General features: G+C 37.9%; 1 protein-coding gene across 3 annotated transcripts in view; it reads right to left on the bottom strand.

The window, feature by feature from the left end:
• The window catches only part of EPRS1 (glutamyl-prolyl-tRNA synthetase 1), an 83,291-nt gene that overhangs the window by 24,268 nt on the left and 36,293 nt on the right, over positions 1–22,730 (bottom strand). For all 3 annotated transcript variants that reach the window (XM_063725138.1, XM_054520220.1, XM_054520227.1), the window contains 6 exons: positions 19,027–19,137; positions 15,334–15,470; positions 14,265–14,472; positions 13,419–13,531; positions 9,292–9,409; positions 5,143–5,502 (listed from right to left, as the gene is read on the bottom strand). In XM_063725138.1, coding sequence (XP_063581208.1) covers positions 5,143–5,502; positions 9,292–9,409; positions 13,419–13,531; positions 14,265–14,472; positions 15,334–15,470; positions 19,027–19,137 — 1,047 coding nt within the window. The remainder of the gene's footprint in view (positions 1–5,142; positions 5,503–9,291; positions 9,410–13,418; positions 13,532–14,264; positions 14,473–15,333; positions 15,471–19,026; positions 19,138–22,730) is intronic.

Raw genomic sequence — 22,730 nt, 5'->3', positions numbered from 1 at the left:
CTCCTGCTTATCAACTGGGCTGATTCGTTTACCTAAATCACAATTTACCTGCTATTTTTCTCTGATACAAATCAATTAACACAAATTCTGAAGATTTTTCCAGAAGATCCCCAAGCTGATGTAAGTCTTGTGAAGTATCCTGAACCATAATCTGATGTAAGATGTATTTATATTTGTTTAGATCAAAATCAATTTTGCATTAAGTACTAAATAGATATAGCTGGAATTCACTACACACATCCCAAATAAGAATTACAAACAACATCAAGAAAAAGATAGGCTTTTTTCTTGTTTCCTTCCCTGCAACATTTATCTTTTGGCCTGAGACACCTTAAAGCTATCTGGGGTGAGAGTGCAGGGTGGCGGCTTCCTAGAACAACCTGCTTAATGGACAAAAGGGTACAGGGATGTATGTCCTTTCCTGATAAACTGTGGTTTGGGTTTTAAAAAACAGTAACATTGGTGTAAAAAATAAAAGAGCAAAGATTGGCAAGATGAATTATTGGGGACATAAAATACAAGGTGCCATGAATTAAAATGCTGCAACTACAGAAGCAAATGGTGATTCAACTCCCTTCCACATAGACTGGGTATGGCATAAAGAGAGAACATTAGTGACAAAACAATTGTGAATTATTTTTATTTAATAATCATTTGATTTTGTTGTTACTTGATTTTTAAACAACTGTTAACTACAATGGTTCTCAAAACTCTTTCTTCCATGGAGGGATCAGCAAACTTTTTCTATAAAGGGCTACATAATAAATATTTTAGACTATGTGAGTCTTGGTTGCAACTATTCAACTCTAACTGTAGCATGAAAACAGCCATAGACAATATGTAAACCATGAGTGTGGCTGTATTCCAATAAAATTTCATTTACAGGCCAGGCGTGGTGGCTCACGCCTGTAATCTCAGCACTTTGGGAGGCCGAGGTGGGTGGATCACCTGAGGTCAGGAGTTCGAGACCAGCCTAACATGGTGAAACCCAGTCTCTACTAAAAACAAAATACAAAATTAGCCGGGTGTCGTGGCATGCGCCTGTAATCCCAGCTACTTGGGAGGCTGAGGCAGGAGAATCGCTTGAACCCGGGAGGCGGAGGCACCGAGATCTCACCATTGCACTCTAGTCTGGGTGACAGAGCAAGACTCCGTCTCAAAAAAAAAAAAATTCATTTACAAAGAACAGGCGTACGGCCAGGCCCAGCAGCTCACACCCGTAATCCCAACACTTTGGGAGGTCAAGGAGGGCAGACAGCTTGAGTATAGAAGTTCAAGACCAGCCTTGTTAACACGGTGAAACCCCGTCTCTGCAGGCAATACAAAAATTAGCCAGGCATAGTGGCATGTGCCTGTACTTCCAGCTACTTAGGAGACTGAGATGAGAGGATTGCTTGGGAGGTCGAGGCTGCAGTGAACCATGATCAAGCCACTGCACTCCAGCCTGGGCAACAGAGCAAGAACCTGTCTCCAAAAAAAAAAAAAAAAAAAAAAAAAATTTGTTTTAAAGTACTTTAATTTTTAAAGTAACTTAATATTCAGTGTTATTATATCTTTGGTGTATTCTCTGTTATGCACCTCGTACTACATCAACTTGATCCGTTATTTTATGCAGCAACCTACTGATCAGGAGAAAAAGAATAAGAGGAGCAAAAGATGGCAGACTTGATGGACTTCAAGTTTTTATTACTTGCCCGTCTTTTTGCTCATACTTTGCCTTTATGCTTAAAAGTTCTTTCATAGAAGCATCTATCTGATCCCGAAGCAGGAAAGAGAAGACTAAAAACAAAACAAAACAAAAAACAGCAAGAAAAGTCTAGTTGAAGCTGGTAACCTAAACCTTCAGCTGGTCACCTTCCTTACCATTTAACATGACATAGTAAAATAACCACCTTTGTAGAAAACTGAATAGTTAAGAAGCTTAGGCAAATGAGTACCCCACTGTCACCACCTCTCAAGGTAAATAACATGGGAATCGGTCAATATTTTAATCTAGGCTTTGCAAATTTCAGGAAGTTACTTTCATATTCAGTTTCTCCTCTGTTGCTATAACGAGCAAATAGAAAAAGTAGCATTCTTTGAATATTTTTGTACATGGCTCTTGGGAGGACTAAAAAGTGTATAGTACACAGTGCCAGATGCAGGCTAAATGCTAGTTCCATTCCTAGTAACTGGGTTCATTCTTTAGAAGAAACATTTACTACTATTAGCATTCAGAGAAAAAATATATGCAGTACAGCACGTCCTTGAATAACATTGTTTTGTTTGATGTCATTTCATCATAACGTTGAAGAGAAAAAAAACGTGATTCCCAGCCGAAGCCAGTGTCTGTGTGGAGCGTGTGTATTTTCTCCATGTCTGCGTGAGTTTTCTCTGGGAACTCCAGTTTCATTCCACATCCCAAAGCTGCACACATTAGGTGAACTGGTGAGTCTAAATGCTCCCGGTCTGAGTGTCAGTGTGTGTGAGTGCGCCCTGCAGTGGAATGATGTCTTATCCAGGGCTGGTTCCTGCCTTGAGCCCTGAGCTACAAGGATGGGCTCTGACCACCCAAAACCCTGAACTAGAATAACTGGGTAAATAATTACCTTGTCTTTATTCATCTTTCTTAAATGTATATACAGCTCACATTTGTTTCAATTAGAAGTGTTTGGGTCTTTGTTAGAGGTCTGTGTAATGCAAAAATAATAATTTTAAAAAAGAAAAAGAAGACAAAATATTAAAAAAGAAAAAATGAAGACAACAACAACAATAAAAAAACACAAGAAGTTTATGTAATGCGATGTTTTTGATATCAGAAATATGCCGTGGTAACTTCTTTTTTTTTTTTTTTTTTGAGATAGAGTCTTGCTGTTGCCCAGGCTGGAGTGCAGTGGCACAATCTCGGCTCACTCCAAGCTTTCCCTCCCGAGTTCATGCCATTCTCCTACCTCAGCCTCCCAAGTAGCTGGGACTACAGGCACCCGCCACCACGCCCAGCTAATTTTTTGTATTTTTAGTAGAGACAGGGTTTCACTGTGTTAGCAAGGATGGTCTCGATCTGACCTCATGATCTGCCCACCTTGGCCTCCCAAAGTGCTGGGATTACAGGCGTGAGCCACCGCACCTGGCCTACTTAATTTCTTGTTTATCTCAATTAGCCTATTGTTGTTATACACCATTTTGCTTAAAGTCTCAGTTTCCAAGAACCTATGAACAACATTAAGACTTACTATATTTTGAAATAGACATGGTATACAGTAGGCATTCAATAAATGTAAGTCAGACTAAACTGAAGTCAGATTTATTTCAGTATCACATTAGTATTAAAATACCTAATAAAAGTACCTGCCTAATTACCAAAGAAATTTAGATCTTTTTACCTTAAGCTGACTTTTCATAACCTCAACAGTGTTATTTTATGAAAGCATGATGTAACCCATTAACCCAAAAGGATGGGTGATGGATTCATAGTTGACTGTCACTCCAAGTACAATGGTTGCTTCTGTTACTATTCCACCCATAATTAAGCTGACCAAAAATTGGCACAGAATCTCAATATATTCTACTTATACAATGAAGAAATTTGAAGACCAAAGCCCTTCCCTTCAAATTACACCTAGAAAGGAGTACATATTTAGTGTCCAACAGATACAGTGCAAAATGCTCCCAACCTCCCCATGAGGTAAGAGACATCTGGAATTTATATCCTAAACTCATACACCCAGCAGCATTTATTCCTCAAAGCAAAGCTGTTTTAGATAATCATGGTTCTGTGGGATCTCAACAGGCTATTTAGGTTGGTGCAAAAGTAACTGTGGTTTTTGCCATTAAAAGTAATGGTAAGAACCTCAATTACTTTTGCACCAACCTAATAAAGGATTTCTCACAGTTCACAATGGAGAGACAGAAAAATATTAACTCCTGGGGCAAGACCTCAAAATGTGAGGTCAAATATTCATGAATGAAAGTATCTTGGGTGGCAGGGTTTCATGTCAGATGCCAGCAACTTGATGATGAGGTGAGGAACTTACTGAATTCTCCAGCCTGAGCCTAGGACCCTGACAGGACAACAGATCTGACATTTTAGAACAAATCCCCTTCCCGCCACATAAGTCAAGCCTAGTGGTGTACCATACTTCTCTGTGTATGTGCCACAGCCTAAATTCTACAATTTTTGGCAGCTCATCAGGGGCTGAATTGTTTTTCGTTGCAGTACTGTTTATCTGATCATGTCTTAGAACTATGCTGCTGTTTGAGTAGAACTACCTACCTTCATTATTAAATATGATCTTTCACAGTCTATACAGATGCCATTCCCTTTGTCTCTTACCTACATCAAGTAAGCCCATTTCACACTAGGTGCCACACCTACTTGGCTAAATGTTTTGCCTAAGGACATACTGAAACAAGAATATAATTTATACTTCAGTCAAAATTTCATATAATTTGAAGGCTCTGCTATGAAAAGTTGGAGATAATCACAGGTCAAAAACCTCTTGACAATCCATTTGTTATTCCTTGAATACACCTTGTACCTCCTGACCTCTACCTCTGCTGGTACTGTCCTCTACACCAGGAGTTCTCAAAGCATGGTCCCTGGGACAGCAGCATCTGCATCACCTGAGAAACTTTAGAAACGCGTATTCTCCACGTGCTCTGAATCTACTGCAGAAGAAAGTCAAGCGGCAGGGCCTAGCAATCCATGTTTTAGCAAGCCAGTAATTCTGGTGCACAGTAAAGCTTGAGAACCATGGTTCCACACTTAAAGAGTGCCTTGTTGTGATCTTTGTTCCCCCATAATGGCTGCTTCTACTTCAGGATGATTTTAAATATCCTTTATAAATTGTTTCCACCTTTGTTGCCACTTAAAAACACAAACCCTTTACCTAGCAACTTATACATATCACAAAGGATTACAGTCACATCACACACGGTACACTGAGTCTGTATGTTTCCTTCCCCAGTAAGCCACCCCTCAACTAGATTATGAGCTTCTTATATATATTTTCAGAGCTTGGCACATAGCAGGTATCAGTCAATGTTGATTATTACATCAAAATACGAGCAGTCGATGTTTTATAAGAAGATGAGACTACCCTAAGCAGTTTGAATTCACATACTTACTGAAAATGTGGTCTTGACTTTATCTAACATACTGACCTTGGGGGCTTTTTCAGCTTTTAGCTTACGAACCACCTCCCCTTGTGCTGCAACTTCATCATACAGAGATTTACTTTCCAGAATACTTGCTGACGAATTAGAAGAAATATTCTGTCCTATTTCAGCAGGAGGGTTTCCAGGTTTATATTCCTGGCCAGTTTTCTCCTTATATTCAGCTTTCAAAGACAAAAGCTGTTTTACAGCTGCATCTATATCTTCCTTTGGTGCTTTCTTGGCTTTTAATTCACGAACCACATCTCCTTGAACAGCCACTCTATTGTAAAGGACCAAGGAATCCTCAGATGTAGCACAATTATTATTCAGAGAAGGTGTTGGTCTTTCCTTAAAAGGAGCAGAGGTCTACCAAGAGAGAAAACCAAAAGTAAAATAATTAATTCATATTAAATGTTTTCCCACAAAATTATTTCAAACTGATTGTTTTATAATGTTTTGAATTAAAAACAGAAACTTTAAACTTCAATCCCTTAAAAAGTTTAAATGAATAATCTCCTAAGTATTTATCCTAATGAAAAATGACAGGAGTAAACAAAGATAGAGGTACCTACATACTCACTGGAGCATTTTTACTATAGTAAAAACCTGAAAATACCCTAAATCTTTGTCATTAGGGGACTAAAGAAATTATAACATATCCATCAAGTCTGAGAATAAATCACTGCTCTACCACATACTCACTGTGCAACTTTGAGTTATTTTAAGCTGTTTCCTTACTGTAAAAGGGGGATAACCATACTTAACCCATCAAGTTGATGGGAAAATAAAAAGTAATCTGTGTAAAGCCCTTAGTCACAAAGGCTGAGAAAAAGTGAGTATCAATAAGCATTAGGTATCACTATTAATTTTTTTAGAGATGAAATACATCTAGATTATTGATAAGGCAAGAGCTCCATCAAATTCTGTGATATAATTGTAACTCATTGTTGTGGAAGTTTCATTTGTGTAAAATTATAAATTTACAGGTATCTATTTGTGTGTAAAATCTAGAGCTATGTTCACTAAAATCAACCCTGAAAAGCGAATAAAGATACTATTTTTATTCATGCTTTCTGCTGCCTAGACTGCATTCTTCCCTACTGAAACCCTTCTAACATTAAAACCCAGCTCACATTATACATTTCCTTCAGCTTTTTTCTTTTAAATGATCTGCCACTTGATTTTTCAGAATAATCTTATCCATATTCAGAGTCTTATGTATAAATTTCAAAAATTTTCATCTCTATTCCAGAATTCTGTCCTGATCCCAGACCCAGCATTTTCAATGTCTTCAAGACATCTTTACCTAGACACCTAACAGGCATCTCAAGCTGTATCAGAGTTGCATTTTACACAGGTGTTAGGCTCTCAAAGTGGGCATGTCAGTAAAAAAAAACCTGTCACTCAAAATTCCTTCCCCATAATTCCTTAAATCACTCATATTTATTTTTAGTGAGATTCTATATATACACTCATAACACTAATATGCATACACAAATGCATATACATTAAATAAATAATACAATTCATGTAGCCACCCTATATCAAAAATATATATTTGTTCAGCTACATTTTTTTTTTTTTTTTTGAGACAGTGTCTAGCTCTGCCGCCAGGCTGGAGTTCAGTGGTGTGATCTCAGCTCACTGCAACCTCCGCCTCCCGGGTTCAAGTGATTACTGTGCCTCAACCTCCCCAGTAGCTGGGATTACAGGCTTGCACCACCACACCCAGCTAATTTTTGTATTTTTAGTACAGACAGGCTTTCACCATGTTGGCCAGGATGGTCTCAATCTCCTGGCCTCGTGATCTGTCCACCTCGGCCTCCCAAAGTGCTGGGATTACAGGCTTAAGCCACCATGCCTGGCCTGTTCTGCTACATTTAATTTGCAACATAAATCATCTCATTCATGGTTAGTAAACAGGGGAACATATGAGTGTACCACCAAAAAAAAAAAAAAAAAAAATCACACTGCCTTGTGTGTGATTTTTCCCTGTGTATTCAAGTTTTATGTCAAATAAAGAAGCATGCAGGAACAAGCTTTTCATAATTAAAGAGAAAACTTTAGAAATACATTAACAATCTGAAGAAAAACCCAAAAACCTTTCGTATAAGTGCCTTCCTTTAATGAAGATGATGTTTAAAAAACATTTTTTACCATAATATTAAGCCCTGGATGAGAATTTAATTTTGATAGTATCAGCCTCTATTGGAGACAAATATCCTCAAAGATCTACACATCACAGGGAAAAGCATTATTATCCTTCAGGTTTAAAGCTGCAAAGGATCTCTGACTGCAAAGTTGGGTATAAATGCCAGTCAACTGTACCTGAATATTGAATTTCTATTCAAAAGTGTGCAGGTTTCAAAGCATGTCCACAAATTTTTTGACTTTCCTCCCACCAAGAAGGGGGATCTCTGTGCACTTTCCTGAATCTGAGAAAGCTTGTTACTGATTTGACCAACAGAGTACAGCAGAAATGATGCTATGTGAGACTTACAAGACTAAATCCTAAAATGCAATGCTACTTCCACCTCATCTACTGGACACTCACTTTTGGAGGCGTTAAATGATAGTTAAGAAGTCTTAATACCCTGACACTGCCATGCTAGAGAGGCCACTTGCAGCTATTCCAGTCAACTATTCCACCTGAGATCCCAGCCAACACCAATATCAACTTGGCACCCAGGTGAGGAAACAATTTTAGAATCCAGCCCAGGCCAGGCGCAGTGGATCATGCCTATAATCCCAGTACTTTGGGAGGCCGAGGTGGGCAGATCACCTGAGGTAAGGAGTTCAAGACCAGTCTGGCCAACATGGTGAAACCCCATCTCTACTAAAAATATAAAAAAATTAGCTGGGCATGGTGGTGCGTGACTGTAGTCCCAGCTACTTGGGAAGCTGAGGCAGGAAAATCGCTTGAAGCCAGGAGGTGGAGGTTACACCGAGCCAAGATCATACCACTGCACTGCAGCCTGGGCAACAGAGCAATACTCTGTCTCAAATAAAATAAAATAAAAATAGAATACAGCCCAGTCGAGTCTTTGATGACTGCTACCTAGCCACCATCTGACTGAAACCGTATGAGATACATAGGTTTTAAGTGGTTTGCCTCAACTCTGTTTTTCTTGAAAAATCAGCTGTTATTTTCGGTATGTGATTTTGCAGAACATGAAGTTTTTCAAGAACACATACTAACTTATAGCATAACACCAGTTATCTTTCTAGGATATGTAAAAAATGAGAGGCACAGATGGGAACTGGGACCAATGAGGGAAGAGCAACCAAATTTCCCATCTCATGCTTACTCCATGAGTTACTGAATAATATATAGTAGCAATTTTCAAGGTGTGGTCCACAGATCCCAAGGGGTATTAAAGAGGATCTGCAAAGTCGCAGCTATTTTCACTACATTACAATGTATTTTGTCTTTTTCGCTCTCATTCTCTCATGACTGTTCGTACAGGTTTTTAGAAGCTATTAAGTCAGATATTAAAGAGATCTGTAAAAATTTAAAACCATACCGCTCTTTTAACTAAAAGTTTTATTTTGGAAAATTTTTTTTAATAAAAACTTTTTGTATGTTAACATGTAACTAGATTTATTATTTTTACATGAATTAAATCCTTTTAAAACTTCTCAATTTTTAGTATGATAAATACTGATAAATATAACCCACATAAGCAAATCATTTTTAAGAGTATAAGGGGTCTGGCCAGGCACGGTGACTCATGCCTATAATCCCAGCACTCTGGGAGGCCGAGGTGGGGAGTTCCACCTGAGGTCAGGAGTTCAAGACCAGCCAGGCCAACATGGCAAAAGCCTGTCTCTACTAAAAATACAAAAATTAGCCGGGCGTCATGGTGCACGCTTGTAATCCCAGCTGCTCAGGAGGCTGAGGCATGAAAATTGCTTGAACCCGGGAAGCGGAGGTTGCAGTGAGCCCAGATCGCGCCACAGCACTCCAGCCTTGGGCGACAGAGCAAGATTGTAAAATCTTACGTGAAAGGATAACAACAAAATGCAAAGAGCAAGACTTAACTGTCTTCTTCCGTCTCCACAGTAAGAAAGATAATCATTTGTAAAGAAATATATTCTAAACCCTGGGATAGAAAGACCATTTATTTTTATACACATATCTGTAAAAGTCATTACCTCATTTTTTGTGGCTTCTACTTTGGTCTTTTCCTTTGACCCTGATGTTGGCATTTCCCTTGTGTGTCCATCAGGAATGTATATCAAAACGCACGGGGCTTCCTTGCAACTATATGGGCTAAAAAGAAAATAAAGAGACAAAATAGTTTATTTGAACAAAATTATCTGAACAGCAATAAATATTGAATTCCTAGATAAATTCAATGGCACTAAGTTCATGCTTTTCTTTCTTTTTTTCTTTCCTTTTTGAGACAGAGTCTCGCTCTGTCGCCCAGGCTGGAATGTAGTGATGTGATCTAAGCTCACTACAGCTTCCACCTCCTGAGTTCAAGTGATTCTTCTGCCTCAGCCTGTAAGTAGCTGGGATTACCAGCCGCACGCCACCACACTAATTTTTGTATTTTTAGTAGAGCCTGGTCTTGAACTCCTAACCTCAAGTGATCCGGCCACCTCAGCCTCCCAAAGTGCTGGGATAACAGGTATGAGCCACTGCGCCTGTCCAGTTAATGCTTTTTGAAGTATAAAATAGTCCATTGTCTTACTATTCAAATCAGAGGCTCTTCAGAATAGTTTTACAAACAATAAATGCATAAATAAAAATTGACAGTCTTGGCCAGGCGCAGTGGCTCACCCCTATAATCCTGGCACTTTGAGAGGCCAAGGCGGGTGGATTGCCTGAGTTCAGGAGTTCAGAACCAACCTGGGCAACACGGTGAAACCCCGTCTCTACTAAAATACAAAAAATTAGCCAGGCGTGGCGGCGGGTGCCTGTAGTCCCAGCTACTCGAGAGGCTGAGGCAGGAGAATCACTTGAACCCGGGAGGTGGAAGTTGCAGTGAGCCAAGATCACACCACTGCACTCCAGCCTGCGTGACAGAGCGAGATTCTGTCTCCAAAGAAAAAGAAAATTGGCCAGCCGTGGTGGCTCATGCCTCTAATCCCAGCACTTTGGGAGGACAAGGCAGGTGGACTACCTGAGGTTAAGAGTTCGAGACTAGCCTGGCCAACATGGTGAAACCCTGTCTCTACTAAAAAAATACAAAAAAGTTAGCCAGGCGTGGTGGCAGGTGCCTGTAATCCCAGCTACTTGGGAGGGTGGGGCAGGAGAATCGCTTGAACCCAGGAGATGGAGATTGCAATGAGCTGAGACTGCATCATTGCACTCCAGCCTGGGCAACAGGAGCGAAACTCTGCCTCAATGAAAAAAAAAAAAGAAAAAAAATTGACAGTCCTTATTACAAACTTCCAATCTATGAACTTTCATCCATATGAACAAACTAAGTCCAGGGCAAAATTATATCTGCTATGCCTGCCACTAGAAAGGCATGAATGTTAATGATACTCTTGACTTCAAGAAAATTTGTCTACATACCACACCTAATCTGCTTATAAGCAGAAAAATTTCTGTAAAACATTTATTTATTTTAAAATATTTAGGGGTGGGTATGGTGGCTCACATCTGTAAACCCAGCACTTCGGGAGGCCAAGGCAGGTGGATCTCTTGAGCTGAGGAGTTCAAGACTAGCCTGGGAAACACGGTGAAACCCTGTCTCTACAAAAACACACAAACTACATGGCTGTGGTGGCACGCATCTGTAGCCCCAGCTACTCAGGAGACTGAGGTGGGAGGGTCACCTGAGCCTGGGGAGGGCACGCTGCTGCACTCAAGTCTGGATGAGAGTGAGACCCTGTCTCTTAAAAAAATAGTAATAATTTATAAGAACTTCTCAATTCCAAAGGGTATAGTAATTAGCAATAATCTATTGCCACTTTTTGGCAATTATGAATAATGCAGCTGTAAACATTCATGTACACATTTTTGTGTGAACATGTTCTTTTTCTTTCGCAAATATGCAGGAATGGAACTGATGGATCAAATGGTAACTCTGTGTTTAATTTTTGGAGGAATCACCCAACTGTTTTTCCAAAGTGGCTGAACCATTCTACAACCCTACCAGCAATACATATGAGTTCCAATTTCTCCACATTTCTAACCCTTGCTATTGTCTTTTTTTATTTCAGCCATCCTAGTGGTATGTAATGATATTTCATTATCATTTTGATCTGAATTTCCCTAACAACTAATGACACTGAGCATCTTTTCATGTGCTTACATTTGTACATCTGCTTGAAGAAATGTCTATTTAAATCCATTGTTAATTGGGTTCTCTTCTGGATACAAGTCCTTTAAGAGACATATGTGCAAATATTTTCTCCCATTCTGTGACCTATCTTTTCACTTTCTTTGAAACACAATATATATTAATCTTGATGAAGTCCAATTTATTTTTTTTCTTTGGTTGATTGTGATTTAGGTGTTATATCCAAAACAGCAATGCCAAGGTTACAAAGATTTACATTCACGTTTTCTTCTGAGAGTTTTATAGTTTTTAGCTCTTACATTTAGGTCTTTGATAAATGTTAATTTTTGTATATGATATGAGATAGTGCCCAACTTCACTCTTTCACGTGTAGCTGTTCAGTTCTTCTTGCACTATTTGTTGAAAAGTTCAAAAACTTTCTAAGAATAAAACGAAAACCTACTCTGTTATTTTAGTTGGTGGTACCACCACCATTACTAAATACTTAAGGAGGGCTTAGCAACTATTAGGCACTATGCTACACTGTATGCATGCTTATGTGACTAAAGGATTATGTGAGCTTATGTGTAAAGGAAATGTGATATTAAAATGAATAAGGTTACTCATATGACGAAAAAGCCACAAGGCCATTCCAGGAAAAGGCATCAAGTGCTTTTGAAAAGCCCCAGGCAATTTGGTACATATGTTAAACAGAGGGGATCAGGGCGAGAAAACTCCAACACGTATGGCTCAAGAGACGCCGTAACATGAAAAATCTTGCATATCAAACTCAAAAGTTTAGCTTTTACCCTGAAACTAACAATAATGTTTGTTTGTTTTTGAGAGAGTCTTGCTCTATCACCAAGGCTGGAGTGCGGTGGTGCAATTATAGGTCACTGTAACCTTGAACTCGTGGGCTCAAGCAATCCTGCCGCCTCACCTGCTTGAGCAGTGAGGATTACAGGTGTGTACCACCATGGTTGGTTAATTCTTTATTTATAATTTTTTGTAGAGATGGGGTCTCACTATATTGCCCAGGCTGGTCTTGAACTCCTGGCCTCCAGTAATCCTCTTGCCTCAGCCTTGCAAAGTGCTGGGATTACAGGCATAAGTCATAGTGCCTGCCCTACTAACAGAGATTTTTTAACAGTAGAGAAATGTGATAAAACTGTTACTCTTAAATTTTCAGACTGGTGGGCATGTGAAAACTGAACAGAAAAAGGATGAAATTGGAGGCAAGGAGATACATGACAGCCTGTTTTGGCAATCAAGGAAGCAATGCTATAGCCTGAAATAAGGCAGAGCAGTGGATCCACAGAGATGGACCAGACAGGCAACACAAACAACAGAGTTTGCTGAGTGAAAAAAGGGATGAAGGGGAAGAATAAATCAAAGATGACACCTAGATCCCGGAATTTTGAACACGTTGAGTTTGAAATGCTTGAAAGAATCTATTCAGATATCTAAAAGGCAGTTAGATTCACAAGACTAAATCTCAGGAGAGGCATTTTGACTACACAGTTACAGAGATATCACTTTAAAAAATAGCAGAGACAAACAGAAAAGAAAAAAAGGGACAAAAATTTACAGAGTTCTCCTTCTAATAATCTTATTACTTCATGGTTAGAAAAAAATACAAATATTGGTTATTTTTTTCCCTCTAAATGTACGCTGTTTGTACCATTTATCTAGTGAAAATACACTACAAAGAAAAAGATAATGGTAATAATTTTCACCCAAAGATAGGTAATATACAGTACTGAAATTTTGTTCTTTATACTTGGGCTACAAGAAAGTTAATTACAAGAGGTTTAATTTCAGAAATGAATAATTTATTAATGTTCAATGTGCATGTTGTTTCAAAGATCACTTGTTAAAATAAATTACTTGTCTAAAATGTTAAATATAAAACAAAGAAAACTGAGAAAGAGACTGAGAAAGAAAACAGTTAGGTACGTTATTTTAGTGAAAGTTCAATTTCTAAAATATTACTCACTATAAGAACTTTAAGCATTTTCATTTAGACGTTCAGTTACATTTACTTACCTAACAGGTTCATAAGGTTGATCACATATGAAGAATCCTCTTCTCTGGAGTTGTATAATATCTCCTTTTTTCAAATCCTTAAGGCAAGGATCCCCTAGCATTAGTTCTTCATGCTGTAAAGACGATATAAAACTAAAGTATACTTTCTCAAAATCATAGTAGTAAAACAACTCTAAAATGCAAGCAGTTTCCACTAACTAAAATATTCCCATTTTAAACAGATATGTTAAAAAGTTCACTACTTGAGGACACAATGAAACGGTGAAGTGTTAAATGACAATTCAATTTATCACATTTTTAAAAGTTAACATTCATAAACTGGCCTCAAAAAACCTTTTAAATAACTTGATTAGCATTCCAGAAGAAATAATTTCCCTGCTATAAATATGAAATATGATGCAAGAAGCACATAATAGACTTAAGTGAAAGGCATGCTGGCATAAGGCTTAAATACAAGGGTCAGATTTGAATCCCAACTCTACTATTTACTGTTTGTCCTCAGGTAAGTTACTCAACCTCACTGTGTTTCACTTCTTATCATCTATAAAATGGAAACATTACTTACATCTTTTTTTTTTTTTTTTTTTTTTTGTAGAGACGGGGTTTCACCATGTTGCCTAGGCTGGTCTTGAACCCCTGAGCTCAAGCGATCCACCCATCTTGGCCTCCCAAAGAGCTAGGATTACAGGCATGAGCCACCATGCTCGGCCAACTTACAACTTTTGATTTAAATAAAATTCTACACATCTTATCCATTTTATCTGAGGAACCGAAATATATAAAATTAATTTTTTTAATTCTAAAGAAAAATTTAAAAGGTGAAATATGGTTTCTTTGGAAGGTTACCTTACTGTTCTTGTTGACATACTGCTTAAAGTCCTCGTCTTTTCCTAGCACTGGCTTTGTGATCAAGTGCTCATAAGTGACACAGATTACTGGAATAGGAAAAGCATGTGTAGTCTCTGCAAGCCAAGTGATCTTAGTGGTTTTCTTGTAGTCTTTGTTTTCCAAATTCAACTTTGCATCAAGAGATATGATTTTTCCATCTGCATTTCTAGATATAAGATTAAAAGTATTCAAAGAAATATTAACCACAGCTGCCATAAATTCATTATTTTGTTCTATAATAATTATTTTATATTATAAAATAATTTATTGTTTTATTTTGTAATAAATGGATAAGAAATTTTCTTTGGAAAAATTCCAAATCAAGCATTTATTTGAGCTTCTAATATGCCAGACATATATTGGTTAATAAATACAACATAATCACTGACATCGAGATACTAATAATCAACTAGAGAACAGATTCACATACAATTGATGAGGAACATGTACATATTTATTAACCTAAAGTCACCTGCATTAAGCATTATAAAATTTGAATTACTATGTTTAAAAACATTTGGCAGTTACTTGCAATCATATGTGATAACTACGCAATTAAGATTTCAGAGTTTGCATAAATCAGTCTTAAGCATACTATGTTTCATTTATAGAATCTGAAGATCATATTCCTAAGTGTAGCACACTATAGTAACTAGAAAGTCAAATTCATTATTAACCAATCAATTTTAAAGTAAATTTTAGTATAAAGATTATGTTATACATATAAATTCTGTCTAAAAGATCCCCTTGTCCCTTTTTATCATGTAATTTCTCATTAAAGCATTACAATTTTTTTATATCCAGATGTAGTAATTTTCAACACCACAAATAAAAGACATCTTGATAGCCTGTTAGTAAAATGAAACATATATGGAAAAAAATTTGTGTCCAGAATTTGCAGAATTTGCAGTTGCAGATTTACTAGTCAGCAACATGTATGGATCTGAATTTGGTAATGTTTAATAAGTAAATACAAATAAAATACTTTTCTCCCATGTTTATTTGAAAACAAACAAAAAGTTCTTACTTGTATATTTTTGTAATGTTGAGGTTGCCCCAATTTATAAATGTAACCATCTCACCCTCCGAAAAAGTCTCTGCATCAGCACCTTCAATGAAAACTTTGGGACTATACCACACAGGCTTCAAGCCAACCTCAGGATTCTGATTGATAAAGAAAAGCATAGTATCTGTTGAAATAACAACTGATTGAACCCAGTATGCAAATTTATACATTCATTCTATTCTTTAACCATACAAAAGTCTTCTGTGTTACTAAACTGTTAGCAGTTCATTGCTGTATTAGGAAGAAAATGCTTTACTCTTTCTCCATCTATGTATTTTAACATAAACATATTTCCAATTCTGTTCTTAGCATTTAAACAATACATACTCGGCCTCAATAGAAATCAATAGTTTGAATTCCAGCTCTGTGACATCAGATCAGCAACCTGACCACTAATGTTAATGGAATAAGATGAGGTAGCTTGCCCCTAAGATTACTTCCAGCCTAAAAGAATCATTCATTGATTTCATAGCTAAGACAGTATACTTTATCATTTAGTATCACTTCAACTAGAATGTTTCCTATCCTTAGAATCCCACTGCTTCGCGGGCATGGTGGCTCACGCCTGTAATCCCAGCACTTTGGGTGGCTGAGGTGGGCAGATCACGAGGTTAGGAGATCGAGATCATCCTGGCTAACACGGTGAAACCCCGTCTCTACTAAAAATACAGAAAGTTAACCGGGCGTGGCGGCGGGCACCTGTAGTCCCAGCTACTTGGGAGGCTGAGGCAGGAGAATCACTTGAACCTGGGAGGCAGAGGCTGCAGTGAGCCAAGATTGCATCACGACACTCCAGCCTGGGCAACAGAGCGAGACTCTGTCACCAAAAAAAAAAAAAAAAAGGAATCTCACTGCTTCTGCAGCAAAGGAGAAAATAAGCCATTCTTGAGCAGTGGCTATGGGACATTATAGGACAACAGATGCCACCTTAGCAGGAAATTACGGACCTTTCAGATTTTAGAAGACAAACTTTAAAGAAAGTATTATCTATATAGATATAGATAAGTAAATTTTCTGCCTTTCTAGTGTGTATGATATGGAAAGAAAAAGAGATGCGGAGAATAAAAAGAATGCCATAATTTCAGTTTTTATTTGGCAGAATTAAAAGAAAAAAGTGTTAAGAAGGCCTTTTGAAATAAACATTAACCAGCATGTGTTTAACAACTGTTCAATGAATTCACCAATGCATTTGAGAAAAATCAGTGTGTTTTAACAACAGATAACATACTAAGCTCAGAATAGAATACTGACAGGCTAAATAAAAAATACGTTGTGAGGGAAATGTTATAATGAAAATTCCACAGAGCAAACTGAGTAATCCAGTCACAATTTAAGAGTGTGCTTCCTTAACAATTAGTTCTTATTTTTAACAATGAGCAGTACTTAGTAATTTAATTTTTTAAATTTTATTTGAGGTAGGGTTTTGCTCAGTCACCCAGGCTGGAGTGCAGTGGTATAGTCATAGCTCACTGCAGCCTTGAACTCCTGAGCTCAAGCGATCCACCTACCTCTGAGAAGCATGAACCATAATGCCTGGCTAATTTTTTTATTTTTCGTAGAGACAGAGTCTTGCTATGTTGACCAGGCTGGTCTTGAACTCCTGGCCTCATATGATCTTCCCACTTCCACCTCTCAAAGTGCTAGGATTACAGGCATGAGCCACCAGCCTAGTAATTTAATCTAAACTATCAGACCACAACTGTCATTTTAAAAAATAAGCACTCTTCAAAACTTTTCTTCTCATGATTCAAATTTTAAAATATTCAGTATGCTTCAGATTTATGCTAACTGTACGGTAGGTGATATGGCAGGTCAGATACTACTACTTACCTGGTCAAAACAATCAGATATAAAGAAAGACAAAGCCAAACCGATCAACTAAACGCACACCCCAAATCTTATTAGGATTCAAATCTTTAAAATTAAAAAGCAGCTAATGACATACATGGGAAGACAATCAATCATATAAAGCTACAATTTAGAATATGTACAGCTCTTTGCAATGCACATCGTCTTATATGTGAGTTAGTCTACGAACACAGTTATAAGCTTGGCTACTAGTATATGCGTTAGTCTGTGAACGTAATTTTCAGTATATAATAAAGTTATTTATAGACAACTTGTAAAGATGAAATAAAACAACTCTTTCTCAGCCTGGGCAACATGGTGAAACCCTGCCTCTGCAAATACCAGCCTTGGCAACATGGTCTAACCCTGTCTCTACAAAAAAGTACAAAAATGAGCCAGGTATGGTGGCATGAACCTGTAGTCCCAGGTATTTAGGATACTGAGGTAGAAGGATCACTTGAGCCCAAGGTAGAGGATGCGGTGAGCTGAGATCAGGCCACTGCACTCCAGCCTGGGCACCAGAGCAAGGCCCATTTCAAAATTAAAAAAAAAAAAAAAGAAAAAAAAAAAAAATCTTGTTTTGCTTCAAAATTGTCAACTAAGCAGTCATAAGAATCTGGGATGACCACAGCTTAACAAAAAAGTACTCTATGGTACTAGTATTTAAGATTTCTATTCAGGGCTGGGCACAGTGGCTCATGCCTATAATCCCAGTATTTTGGGAGGATGAGGCAAGCAGATCATTTGAAGCCAGGAGTTCAAGACCCGCCTGGCCGCCAACATGGCAAAACCCCATCTCTACTAAAAATACAAAAATTTCTGGGTGTAGTGGCGCACACCTGTAATCCCAGCTACTCAGGAGGCTAAGGCATGAGAATCACTTGAACCTGGGAGGCAGAAGTTGCAGTGAGCCAGAATCATGCCACTGCACTCCAACCTGGGCCACAAAGTGCAACTGTCTCAAAAAAAAAAAAAAAAAAAAAAAAATTCTATTCAGAATTTAGATGGACCCTTCACTTATACTTTCCAAACAGAGGAAATGACAGTGTAAGAGACTCTGAAGTCAAGCTGTGATTCAACAGTAGTAGGTCTAATGTTTTGGCTTAAAGACAAAGGTGACAGGGAATACCCTAGTTAATAGAGAATGCACTTCAGATTCCATATAAATATAGGAGCTTGAATTATAACTTGTCTTTCAGGATTACTCTAGGAACAGATAAATTCTTATTACACACTAATATGCTAACTCTACACAATAAAAAATAAGCACCAACTGAGCATAACAGTTCTGTGTGATGTACTGTGGATTGTTACTAAAATAAACTTTTTTAAGGCAAAAAATCCACAAAAAGATTTACTTCAATTAGTATCAAATCCTGACAAATAATGTTGAATAGAAAATCATCTCAGCTGGGCGCAGTGGCTCACGCCTGTAATTCCAGCACTTTGGGAGGCCGACGCAGGCAGATCACGAGGTCAGGAGATCGAGACCAACCTGGCCAACATGGTGAAACCCCATCTCTACTAAAAATACAAAAATGAGCTAGGCATGGTGGCGGGCACCTGTAATTCCAGCTACTCAGGAGGCTGAGGCAGGAGAATGGTGTGAACCTGGGAGGCAGGGGTTGCAGTGAGCCGAGATTGCCCCACTCCACTCCAGCCTGGAGACATAGCAAGACTCCGTCTCAAAAAAAAAAAGAAAATCATCTCAAAATCATGCCACTGCCATGAAAGCACATTTTCCTTTTTATTTCCTGCTCCTTCTTTTAACAGAGAGAAACACATTGGTGAAACTGTAAGAGTGACCTTTGGGTGTTTGGCTACTTCTTTCATCTCCTCCTGAGCTTCAGGTACATTCACTGGGATCACTTCTTTCTTCAGTAATGCAACATATCGTGGAGCCACTGGGTCAATAACCTGCAACAAATACATCCTCATGTTAAAACACTGCGATATCTTATACAGCACCATAAACAAAATAAATAATAGCACAGGAATACTAACTGGCTTTCTTGTTACTGCATTTACTAATTTTTTTCAACTGTTAACTCTTTTCTGATATTTAAGCAGAAAAAAGAGAAACAACTGTAAACCAAGACTACATGAAGGATTTAGACTTCTTTCACAAGAATAGCTACTGGCAGGTGAAAAGAAACCAATTAAAGCATAATATTAGAGTTATTTTGAAAATAATTTTAAAATCTGGTATTAGAAGGTAAGGAAAAGTTTTCCAGTGGGGTTATATCTTAATCCTAAAGGTAAATGTGATATTCAATTTTATAGTTTGGACAAGTCCATTTTAAGAGAATATGGATATTTTTGTTTCAGTATTGTTTTCTTTAATCAGTGTTAGGGTAACACATCACCATCAAAAGCAGAATAGCATTCGGTCACTATAATAAGGCAATTCTATAGATTAAAAGTATAAATGACATTTCTACTGGTTTACATGCTATATATAGAGGCCAGTACATATAGACCAGTATATTCTCAGTATATTCCCAGTACCTAGCTAGGGTCTGTCTCATATAGGTAATCAATAAATATTCGCAGATTGACTGAATAAATGGTCATACACATTATGCTCTAACCTATTCTACTTCCAAATCTGCAGTAGCATCCCCTTCTGGAGCTGATGTATTTTTCTCACTTCACTGTTCAGTGTAAAATTAGTCATGATGACCAATCACAAGAGCAATGTTTAGACACTACATATAAAGCACATGTGAGAAAAATGTAGATGAAAGCAGAGTCAAATAGCTAAGTAATGGAAGTTATTTTTTCTCATTAGAAGAATGCAGAAAACAGTGCTATAATTAAATTTGTTTTTATTTTTCCATTGTTACCATTATTGGGTTGGTTTTTTTGTCAGTGTTGAAGGTAGTTTTCAGCTTCTGAAAAGAATGATATTGTGGAAATTCTGAATGAACTCAGAGAGGAAGCCATCCTCAGAGAGGTCATTCATGCAAAGTTTGAAAAGCTATTTAACTTCTCCTCATCTGCTAATCCTCATCTGCTTATATTTCATGCTAATACTAAATCAGTACCAGCCTTTCTCAAGTTTACTGTTTCATTCCTTCCTTGAGGCTTAGAAGTCATTCTTACTAGTTAAGGATTTCTCCTTTCAGCTTCTACTGGGCTGGAATAATCAAAGATTTAATTCGTGACTGACTACTCAGTTCAGTATTTAAGTCAGTAAGATATAATTTCTTTAAAAAAGCTAAAACTAGACAACCCTGCCTAAGAAACTTAGTTCATTGCAGCTGTTTCCTCCACTGACAAAAGGAACAGAAGGATGTTTCCTATACTTGACTAATTTTAATCACCACTTGGGGCAGTTGTTAGCACAGATTCTGAGACAACTTGGTCTCAAGTAAATTTCAGAAATCTAATTTTTAACAAGCATTCCATAGGATGGTTAGGATCAGGCATATTTGGGAAACTTGGATTAAAAGACTTAAAAGGTATTTGTAGCTCTAAAAATATGCAATTCTAAAAGTCTCTGGATCAGTGGTTTTCAGATTACTCCAAAGAGTCCTAAAGATTTCAAAGAGGTGCCCTGGTAGCACTAAATGGAGGTGGAAGGACCAGAGGGCCTTCAGATCCCCTTCATATACTTCAACCAGAACAGCTATGTTTTTGTTTTATTTATTGGGGTTTAATTCTGGTAGCACTAAGTGGAGGGGGAAGGACCAGAAGGCCTCCAGATCCCCTTCACATACTTCAACCAGAACAGCTATGTTTTTGTTTTATTTATTGGGGTTTAATTTTCAAGAAAACTTTCACTGGAAGGAAGTCTCCTTATTTGTGGAGTAGGGAGAAAAGTCTCTACGTACTTTATTAGCTGGGAACAGATGCAAGGGGGTTGAGATGAGAGTTGGGAAAAACTATATTATACTACTGAAATACATACATTTTAAAACTAAAGCAGTCAATAAGGGTTCATAGAGACTGATAACAGCTCTAAAATGAACATCTTAAACCTGTGACTCTTCTGCCTTGACTGAAAAGTTAAAATCTTCACTTAAGTAAAAGCAAGAAGAAAACTAGTGAGGTTAATGCAAAGTAAGCTACTGAAATGTCTCCTACCGCTATCAAGGAAAAAACTATTTATAGATATATTCCATTTAACTATGATACAGAAAAATAAAGTACTAGTTTCCTATCAAGATGAAAACTCAGGCTAAGAAAACAAGGATTATGGTATTGTCGAAGGGATATTGAGATAACTAATCACCCCATGTCTCTTTTCCCTTCATCCATTTCTCCCTTCTTTTCTTTACCGTGTACAATTCACTCCTAAAATAAAGCTCTTTCTCCAAAGAATCATGCAAACAAATCTAGCTAATTTTTTTTTAAAACAGAATCTGCTTTAAAAAAAAAAAAAAAAATGCTAAGCTAGTTAAGAGTAGGAGAATGTCCGAAGAATGATGATTTAGCTCTGCCAGCAACACTTACTTCACAACTCCATGGCGCTAAATTTAGTTCACTGATGCTTCACTTAAATCTTACCTGCAGAGCTTGAGAAGACAGAGCAAGTTAGAAAACAACAAAGCAGTAATTAGAGATTGAGAGTGCCATGAACTCTAAATAAGAGGGATATGTACCTCAAGAGTTGAAGGGAATGGGTTTCAGTGTATGAAGACATCATGAAGGCCAGCAATAGAAACAAAAAGTAATGATCAGAATGATTTCCTTTTTACTACTAGTTGACTAAAAACAATGCTATGTTTTAAAGATGGTATTTAATGATTAAAGATCTCACAGGATTTAGGAGCAAAAAAGCAGACTGAAAATACTCATCAACTTTCACTCTTTCCCAACCCCCAACTTAAAAGAAATGAAAGGTTTTGTTTTGTTTAAACGAACAAATCCAGAAGGATCAATATAATAAAAGAAGAGAAGGCTGGGTGCGGTGGCTCACGCCTGTAATCCCAGCACTTTGGGAGGCCAAAGCGGGCGGATCACCTGAGGTCAGGAGTTCGAGACCAGCCTGGCCAACATGGTGAAACCCTGTCTATACTAAAAATACAAAAACTAGCCGGGCGTGGTGGCAGGCACATGTAATCCCAGCTACTCGGAAGGCTGAAGCAGGAGAATTGTTTGAACCCGGGAGGCGGAGGTTGAAGTGAGCCGAGATCACACCACTGCACTCTAGCCTGGGCGACAGAGCGAGACTCCATCTCAAAAAAAAAAAAAAGAAGAGATAACAGCAACAAAATTCTGGAAGCTGAAAAACATAGAAGCATCCCCTCCCCACTCCATATAACCAGGCAACTGCCTCTCCCCTACCTTGACAAAAGAATGGATGTTTACTCTGTGAATAAGAGGGTATCTAGATCCTGGCAGATACCAGAAAGAGCCAAAGGAAAGGGTACTGCACGAGAGACAAGGGGAATAAGTGAATGTATGATAGTAGATTTATAAAACCCTCAGCAGTCTTCCCCCATTTGGCTCCAAAACCTGGCAGCCAGGTCTTCACACTTCAGGAAGGCGATTCAATGAAGCCC

Source organism: Pongo abelii, chromosome 1 (genome assembly GCF_028885655.2).
Source record: "Pongo abelii isolate AG06213 chromosome 1, NHGRI_mPonAbe1-v2.0_pri, whole genome shotgun sequence".
Classification (NCBI taxonomy): domain Eukaryota; kingdom Metazoa; phylum Chordata; class Mammalia; order Primates; family Hominidae; genus Pongo; species Pongo abelii.
This window is presented reverse-complemented; position numbering and strand designations above follow the sequence as displayed.